At 25.1% G+C, this 10,166-nt stretch overlaps 1 protein-coding gene across 1 annotated transcript; it reads right to left on the bottom strand.

The window, feature by feature from the left end:
* Positions 1-6,628: 6,628 nt before the first annotated feature.
* On the bottom strand, positions 6,629-10,151 carry LOC122511987 (mediator of RNA polymerase II transcription subunit 9-like). The gene is made up of 3 exons (XM_043627590.1): positions 9,945-10,151; positions 7,427-7,532; positions 6,629-6,938 (listed from the first exon to the last, which is right to left on the bottom strand). Exons 1-3 carry the CDS (start codon positions 10,046-10,048, stop codon positions 6,798-6,800), a joined length of 351 nt encoding a protein of 116 aa, XP_043483525.1. The 5' UTR covers positions 10,049-10,151; the 3' UTR covers positions 6,629-6,797.
* Positions 10,152-10,166: the final 15 nt, after the last annotated feature.

The following is a 10,166-nucleotide window of genomic DNA, read 5'->3' as shown; positions in this document are numbered from 1 at the left end:
AACTATCACCGAATTTGTAATCAGTGACCGGGGTTCACCCGAGAAACAACTTTTAGGTCAATTGGATCAATTTTGTAAAATTTCATCCGCCATAATACATCCGCCATTTTTAATTTTTAAAAACTAATATCAGATTCGTCATCAGCGATCCCTAAAACCCCCGAGTGACAATTTTCAGGTAAAACTAAACAATTTTTAAAAAATCGTCCGCCATTTTGGATCCCCCATTTTGAATTTTTAAAAGCTAACATCAGATTCGTAATCAGCGACCCCAAAAATATTAAAACATGAGATGTAAAGAAAATCCATCCATATGATTAATGTGCCTCTCAAAGGGTTAATAGTTATAAAAATGTTCAACAGAGAACGTCTTGCAGTACAAAAGATCTCAATATATATTTTTAAAAAATTCTATTGAATTTAAAAAATATAATTTTGTTTCAAGAGAGTTAATTTATTGAATCATTAAAATCAGTGCTTTTAAAACAATAACTTATACGTTAAGCAGTCCGCTATGTTACTATTCAATAAATCAAACCCATATATCATTGATTCAACAGCTCTTTTTATCAGTTCACGCCCAGTAAGAAGTAAGGAATTAATAAGAATTCGAAATTTTTAATTCTTTTGAATTCCGTTTGTGACCAATTCTTTTCATTTTCATTTGGAGAAGCCGAAAAGAAGCTAAGTTTATTCTTTTAAATTCCGTTTTAATATTTTAAGCGGAAAAAAAATTTGTCGGTCCGAAGATTTGAACCCTCAAGTTTCATTGTCGGAGTCAAACAGCTTGTCCGCTCAGCTATTCAAACTGTACTATGATTACCGAATTTTAGAAGCACTTATCTCAAAGTGTTGCAAACTTCAAAGGAATTAAAAAATTACAAAATATTAAAACGGAATAGACAGGAATTTAACTTACCGAGTATCACACAGTAGTACTTTGGAATTCACAAAAATTCAAAAATTAAAGAAATATTAAAACGGAATTGATTGGAATTCACTTTCAAGAAATCTTTGCCTCAAAAAGGAATACATAGGAATTGTACAGAAACGGAATTCAAAAAAATTGATAATTTTACATTTTCTGTAAAAAGTTAAAAATGTTTAATTCTTCTCAATTCCTTACTTCTTACTGGCCGTGTAACAATACGTGTAAGTACAATGAAATTATGCATATAAATACACGTATGTTTTAACATGCAGATTGGGACTTTCTGGTGCGGAATTGGTAAAAAGATATTTAAACTCTTATTGAAAAAAATATATTATAGATATTGCAAAAATTTCTTTCACATATTGTTACATTTTACAAGAAAATAATTTAAAATTTGTTTAAATTATTTTTAATTTATTTTTGCAGCTCCAGATGGCGTCTTCCAAAAGGAATCTTTTATTCGGGGATACTTTCCGGGCAACTTGTTTTACATAAAAATTTAAACGGGATTCACTTCATAAGGGTTTTTTCTAGAGAACAAACAACCCAAAAGTGTCCGATCGGATAATTAGTTTATGAAAAATTGTATTTGTTAACTAAAAACATGGTTTTTTAAAATGGAATTTCTACATTTTTGACCGGATGAAAATCAATTTTTTTGTCTTATTTTCTTCATGAAATATGCCAATCTATGAATCACAAATTGTGGCTAATTGAATTTTTGCAAAAAAAGCTAGTTTTTTGAGGTAATTTTTTGCTTATAAACAATTAAAACACAGTAGCAACAATTTTAATTTAAATAATAATTTCGCATAAATGCCATTCAATTAGATATACAATTCTGAAAATTAAAAAAAAATTGTCTAAGCACTAAAGAGATGGCAGAAAATTTTATTATTTTAAAAAATCCTGAGCATTTGTTTATTAGTATTTTACTTCGTTCTTCAATAATTTATTTGGTTATTAATTGTATTATTCCTTAAAAAATTTGCAAACATTTAAATAAAGGATTTGATAATGAAAAATCGAGTGAAAGCAGAGTTTACTATTTAACTCGCTCGCGATGGTCGAGTGGGAAAATTTGTAGAGATGCGACAGCTACGCGCGACAGAATTCGCTTAAGTTGTTCAATTTTTTCAAATTGATATAACTTTGGTACAAATAATTAACGAATTACGATCATTCATTTTTTAAACTGGGATAACTTTATCTCAGCATTTTAAGTCTTATATTATTTTTTTTAAATCATAAAGAATATAAGAAAATTAATAGTTATTTCTTTTAACTTTTGTTTTTGCAAAAAATTGTTATCAACATAATAAATTATTCTTCTTACTTTATTAATGGCAAAAGCTATTTTCTATTTTCTCTTATTTTCTTCTTTTTTTTGGGCCGTTCAAAAAATACGTAACGCTTTAGGGGGGGAGGGGGGGTCAAGCTATTTGTTACGGTCAGCAGAAAAAATAGCGCTAATGTATACAACATTGCGTTACATGGGAGGAGGGGGGGTCCAAATTTCCGAAAAATAGCGTTACGTATTTTTTGAACGGCCCCTTTCTAAAAAAAGTTACAATCTCAATTTTGCAACTTCACAGTAAATTGTGAGGTATTAAAAAGCGTTGCAGATTAAATTAACACCAAAAAGGATTATAATAACCCATTTTAGTGTTTAGTATTAACTTAGTTACTAACTTACTAACTAACTAACTAACATACTAACTTACAAACTAACGAGCTAACTAAATTACTGACCAACTTACTAACTAATTTACTAACTAACTAGCTAACTTACTTACAAATTAATTTACTAACTGACTTTCTAACTAACTTACAAACTTAATTACTAATTAACTTACTTATCTTAGTTACTAACTAAATTACTAACTAACTAACTTGGTTACTTACTACCTTACTAAGTTAGTTAGTAACTAAGTTAGTAATTAAATAAGTTAGTCAGTTAGTAAGTTAGTTAATAAGTTAGTAAGTTAATTAAGTTATTAGTAATTAATTTTGTAAGTTCGTAAGTTAGTTAGTGAATTAGTTAGTTAGTAACTAAGTTAAGTAAGTAAGTTAATTAGTCATTAAGTTAGTAAGTTAGTTAGTAAATTATAGTTAGTGAATTAGTTAGTAAGTTAATTAGTAAGTTAGTATAAGTTAGTTAAGTCAGTAAGTTAGTTAGTAAATTATAGTTAGTGAATTAGTTAGTAAGTTAATTAGTAAGTTAGTATAAGTTAGTTAAGTCAGTAAGTTAGTAAGCTACTTAGTTAATAAGTTAGAAAGTTAGTTAGTAAGATAGTAAGTTTGTTAAAAAGTTGGTAAGCTACTTAGTTAGAAAGTTTGAAAGTTAGTTAGCTCGTTAGTTAGAAAGTTGGTTATTGACTAACTATTTTTCTTAGTGAAGCTAAATTCGTCGTATTTTAATTTTACTTTACTATTAGTACTGGGCTATTCTAGACTCAAATAGTTGCACAATCAGGAAAAAGTTTGAACTGTCTAACTCTATTAGATGAAGAGTTGCAAATAAACGATATTTATTTGTTTAAACAAATTAAAAAACACATGCAACAATTGTCAGTAATTAAACGAAATTTTTGTAGAAAATATTGTAAAAAAATCATATTTTCCATAATTAGTTCAAAAATCTTTCCTCAACAATCTATATATATTTAAGATTTATTTATTTGGTTTCTAATCACTTTCAATTATTGAAATGTAAAGCGGCCTTTTTTGCATATTTTAATTAAAGCAAATAATTATTGTCCTTGGACTTCGTCTTCAGCGATTAAGTAGACAAAGTCTTCATAAGTTTCACATCCCGTTCTGCATGACAGTTTATAACTTTCAGTTGTCGTACGATATTATCATATGATAAATATAAAATTCCAGGTTTTTTCCAGGTTTACAGAATAAAGATTTTTATTCCGTAGAGATCTTTATGTGGTGATCCCGGGTGAAAATGATTCGTATGAATTTTGATCGGAATTCATGTTAAACAGTCTTTGTCCGAATTCCAGTTGGAAAACGGATACAAAATTGGTAAAAAAAACATTCCACGCGGAAATCCGAATGGAATTCTGTCTGTAATATCTAAGAAAATTTCTTCTCAAAATTCCAAACGTAATAGTTGCTGTAAATTTTTAAAATAATTTCCTACCACTTTTCGCAACGAATTTTGTACAAAATTCATGTGAATTCTTAGCGAATTCTTGAATAAAATTTTTGCAAAAATTATGAATTCGGAAGTAATTTTACACGTAGTAACTGCAGAAAATTGTTTTAAAAATAGTTTTCTGCAATTATTACTTGTGTAGTGTAATTACTACCAGATTTCTAGCGGAATTTTACAAGAAACTTTTAAAAAATTCTTTAGGAATTCGCACGAACTTTGTAAAGTATTCGTTCGGAAAAGTGATTGATAATTTGCAACTAAATGCAACGAAGGGGGGGGGGGGGTCAAAAAGCCTGAAAATCAGTGTAACGTTATTTATAGATGATCCCAAAGATCAATTTCTGATTTTATTTTGACCATAGCGTGAAACAAAGACTCAATTGTATTATAGCATTAAATTTTAAAGAACAGTTCATGACAATTGCACTACCCTGTATGGGTTCTGCAAGTAAAAATTATTATTTTTTGAAAACTCAAAAATTTTGATAAATAAAATAAATAAATAAAATAAATTTTGATAAAAAGAAACGAATTTACAGATATGTAAATAGATTATAAATAACATTAAAAGTTAACGTAAAAATAAATTTTAAAACATCATTTTAAAGATTTTAACGAGGAACAACATTGTAGAATATTATATTTTAAAATTTTTTGTAAGTTCTTTAAACTTAAATCAATAAACTTATAAATATTTGCAGAAATGTTAGAAATAAATATTTTACAGATAATTTTCTGTAAACTTAAATTCTATTTTTATGTACGAAAAATAGAATCAATGAATTTTCAAGAAAATAAAAAAAGTTTATAAGGGGACTTTTTCGAAAACACATTTTTGAAAACGGGGAGACACTTTTCTCGAAATCTACTGAACCGATTTTAAAAAATCAAAATTATTCGATTCTTTATTTAAAAGACTAGACAACAAACCTATAAAATTGACCCAAAAACACAGTATTTTTCTGATTTTTTAAGAAAAATGTATATAAAAAATTGAAAAACATTTAAAGAAATTGTTCTTGAGGTTTGTTGTCTAGAAAAAACCCTTATGAAAAGAATCCCGTTTTAATTTTTCATTTATGCAAAATAGGTTGACCGGTAATTGTTTTTGGGGTAGCTGAATACAAATATAGGGACTGAATTAAAAAATTCAAAATGGCGGATCCAAGATGGCGGATTAATTTTTAAAAATTAAATATATATTTAACTGAATTTAGCTGAATGTTGATACTCGAGAGTTTTTGGGGTCGCTATGAATACAAATTTTGCCCCAGAGACTCTCACTGACCTTCAATTTATTTTAAATCATTTTTCATCAAAGAAAAGTCTTAAAATACGGAAAATGAAAAGTTATATTTTAAGACCGAATTTTATGTTAAAATAACTAATTACAATAGATTTTTATAGCTATGTAATAATACTGTAATCTTACTGTTTATTAACAGCAATTAAGCATTTTTTAGCCATTTTTTAAAACATCTTCCGCCATTTTGAATTTTTAAAGTCTGATCTTGGATTCATATTGAACGACCCCAAAAACCCCCGAGTAACAATATTCAGCTGATTTCAACGATTTCTAAAAAATCTTCCGCCATTTTTAATTTTTTTAATTTTGACCTTGGATTCGTATTAAAAAAACCCCCCGACTATCAACATTCAGCTTAATTCAGTTGAATATATTGAATTTTGAAAAATTAATCCGCCATTTTTAATTTTGTAATCCAGACCGTAAAATATATTTATATTCAGTAAGCTTACAAACATAAAAATTAGTAGTTTTAAATAATTTTAGTCTCAAAATGTAAAAGTTTTTAAAGTTTAAATAAAAAAAAATTTTATGTTACGTCACATTCGTGCCTGCAGTGACCACCATTTTTAAAATTCCGAAAGGAGCCACTCGGTATTCGATTCTATATAAAAAATTATAAATTTTAAGTTCAATAACTTTGTGTTTGATTTAAACTATGAGTGGACAAAGCAATTTGCATTTTCATATGGAATGACCCTAATGCAAAAATTTTAATAATAAGATTAAAAATTTTTTAAGTAACAAAAAAATTTATAATTAATTAAAAATTTTTGAAAATAGTCCGTGGACATATTACCAGGTACTAGTACTTGAAAATACAAAAAGTTATATTAAATTTTACAACTTTGTAAAAATAGGGAGTGCCACTTCAAGAATTTTTACTCATTATAAATATATATACATTTAACATAAATAAGTACACACGAATGAGCACAATTAGAACCGAACAATTACAATTATAATTATACACAATTACAATACAATATGTTGCTTTTATTGAGTTGAAAAATCAAGAATAACTTTTTTATAAATAACTAGTTTTTATTATATTCATTAATAACTATTAAATTATAACATATGAAGAATATATTGTTTATTTTTTTACATTTCGTTTCACATCATTTATTTGTTTCTGTATGTTGTCATAAAAACGCTTTATAATGTCATTAGAATTAAGTCTAAATTTTAGTGAGTCTGAAGTTATTTGTCCTGCAGATTTACTGCCTTTCATTCGATAAAAAAGAACAATTGTTAGTTGGGCAATTCGTCTAAACAATTTAGATTCTGCAAGTTTGTTAACAATATATTCATTGTGAATTAGATTGCGTATAAAATGTCTCAAAACCATTGTTTTATAATTTTATTACTTTTATAGTTTTGAATAATTAAATTTTAAACATATCAAAACTGCACATGTTACGATATTTTAAAAGAAGTTCCCTCTTTAGCCTCAACTGGTTTCGTAGATTTTCTAAATTTTGAAGTTGGTCTTCTTTACTGTGTTCTATTCCTTGCAGTTTTTTAACCTGAAATTATTATAATTTTTTATTTAATTACAAAAGAAGAATTAAATGTAAATAAATTAAAGAAAAGATTTCTTAAGGATTCCATGTTACTTAAACTTAAATAAAGATAATAAATAAATGTTTTAGAATAAGTATAAATTTAATGTTTTTAAAATCTTATAAAACAAAATAATTATTGAAAAAAGTTCGTAAAAAATGATTCAGTAATAAAAAAGGCCTAAAATACCAAATATTTTGTATATTTAGTAATTAGTTTTAACTAAAAACATAGAGGGCATAATATATGTAAAGTTTTTTTTTTGAAAAACTTGCAAGTTAATAAATAAAAACCTGAAAACCTTTTTTATTACAAAATAATTAAAGAACAGTTTTAACAAAAAGTAAATAATCCTGAAAAATCTTTCCGTTTTATTATAAAACAACTAGATAGTGTAATTTTGAAATTTTTTAATTAATTTTAAATGGTTGATAAGGAAGCTTCTTTTTACCTGCCCTCTTACAGAGTCTAACTTTTTTTGTAAATCGACGATCTTGTAACTCGTATCTTGAGATTCCTTAACTTTTTGATTAGAATCGTACGGATCTTTTTCTACACTGAAAATTTAAAGTTCATATTTTATTTATTATAAGTAAACAAAATTCACGAAGACTTAATATTTTTTAAAAGTTTAAAATCTTATATATTTTGTTGAAAAATATTTTAGCATTTTTATAAAAATTAAAAGAAAATAGGTATCTAAAAATTTACTGATTTGGCTAAAAATGAAAATTAAGTTTCAGGATTAGAATAATATAATTAAATGGATTTGCTTGATTCTTATTTGAATCACTTACACTTGACCTTATATTTCTCTTAATGGGTTTAATTTTATCTGACAATTAAATGTTTGTTAAAGGTTTAAAAAAAGTTGTTTTAGCTATAAAAAATTTAATTAATATTCCAAAGATATGGACACAAATTAATCATCAAAAAGCTTAAGAGACCGGGGCTATAAACTTACTTTCTCTTGTACGATAAAAATTCTACAAAAAACCCGTGATTATTAATTAACAAAATTTGGCAAATTTCATCTACTCTATTAATACAATGTAAAAGGCTTTCATTTTATTTAGAAAAAAACTTTCTGAGATATGAGCCATTGATACGCCTTCGGAGTGGTCACAAATTTCAGTTTATCAATTTTCCTGACAATTTACTGACATTAAAATTATTTTCCCTGGCAAAATTCTTTTCACAGGAAAATATATGAAAGTTTATGGAAAATGAGTAAAATTTATGAAATTTAATAATTTCTAAAAATTACAATTATAACCCATCCTGAATTCAATTATTTTCTCTAATTTCCAACTAAACTTCATCTCTAAATTAATTATTTTAAATAAGTTTCAAAAAGTTCTACGAGAATTAACTTATTTAAATAAGAAAATTCTATTTTTTATAATAATTGTAACTGTTCATGTTTTTTTCTTAAGTTTAAGGTATAATACCTATTTTCAAAAAATAAAAATAATCAACTTTTTGAATAATATTAATTATAAATATGACCGCATGATTTCTCCGAAATTTTAATAAGTCCAAAAAAGTAAATTTTTATTTGCTTTATTCGAAGATACCTTATTAATTAAATCTTAAAAAATTATGATAAAAAAATTCTAAGAATTAAGTAGTTTTTATAAATATTTTAATGTAATTTTCCGAAAACAATTGAATTTCAAAAGAGTTTCTGTAATATTTAAAAAAAAACTAAATTAATTTCTTCATTTATTTTAATTAAATATTTTGAACATGATTTTTTTCCCCAAAATGTTAAAAATTATTTTAAAATGATATTATTTTTATGTACGTTATTTGAATACGGTAATATGTAATTAAAACTACTGAAAATACTACATTTTAAAAAATTAGAAGCTAATTTTAATTAATTTTCATTTTTAAATTTACATTTAACGATTTTTCATTAAAATTTTTGATAATTCAATTATTTTGAAAATTTACAATTAAAATTCTTCAAAAGTTTATTTTCAAAAATTCTAACAAAATACTTAAAAAAAATTAATTATTTTCAATTAAATTTTACAAAATTTCAATTATTCAACATCTTTTTAATTGTATATTTCGAAAATTTAAATAGAAAAATTATTCAAAAATAATTTTTGAAAGATTTGTTTATAGTTATTTTTCGCACTATAAAAATCGAATTTAGTTACATTTTTTAATACTAAAAAATATATTTTTTTGCAATATTTGGAAGAAAAATCGAGAAAGTCACAACTTTTAAAAATAAGTCGAAAAAAATCTCAATTTTCTAAATGAAAAGCAAACAAGAAATACTTTAAAATTGACTAAATATCAATTTGAATATCATTAACATCGAAGTTAAATGAATCAGATGACGTTGAATTGTTCATTTTAGAAACATTGTAGAAATTGAGGTTATGTACATCTACCCAACACTTCTATATTCGTAGGTAGTACAAAAAGATAATTAATACTTATTTCAATTTAATATTTACTTACATCAAAAATTAATACAACAAATGTACAATAATAAATGATTTCTGACTTTCTTTTTTTCAAAAAGTGCACAAACTATTCGTGCTATTTGCTGGACGAAATAATTTAGCTAGTTCTCTTGTTTCTTTCTATTATTAACCTGACTGACGAAATAATATGGTTTTTTAATTCACGAGTATTTCTCACCAATGTTTTATCGCTGACGAGCCAAATGACATCAAATTAATAATTTATAATTAAATTTTATTAATTGACTTATAAAATAGTTTTGGAAATATTATTTTACAGTGTAGTTCAAAGTTAAGGTGTAGATGCAGTAAATATTCTTTTTAAGGAAAGGATATTTATATTTATTTTTTTAATGAAAAAAATGCTATTAAACTGTTTTACTTTATCGAGAAAATAATACTGATGTTCCTTATGTAATTTAATATAATTTAAAGTTGTAAACAATAAAGTATTACAAGGCAATTAATTCTAACAAGAATTACCTGCGAATAATTTCGTATATTAACGGCAAAATTTCAACATCTAAGTCATCGACAGTAAAGTGACTTGTTCTTTGAGTGTCATCCAATATTTGCACAATGTCCATTTTATTTTTAAAACAAAGTACCAACAATTCAGTTATTCCATTTCATTGACGTGTATTCATTCATACCTGTCTATACTCTATACCATTTAAAAAAAACACAAAGAACTGAAAATGTATC

Source organism: Leptopilina heterotoma, unplaced genomic scaffold (genome assembly GCF_015476425.1).
Source record: "Leptopilina heterotoma isolate Lh14 unplaced genomic scaffold, ASM1547642v1 Lhet_92, whole genome shotgun sequence".
Lineage (NCBI taxonomy): Eukaryota > Metazoa > Arthropoda > Insecta > Hymenoptera > Figitidae > Leptopilina > Leptopilina heterotoma.
The sequence above is the reverse complement of the archived record's forward strand: the minus strand, read 5'-3'. Positions and strand labels throughout refer to the sequence as shown.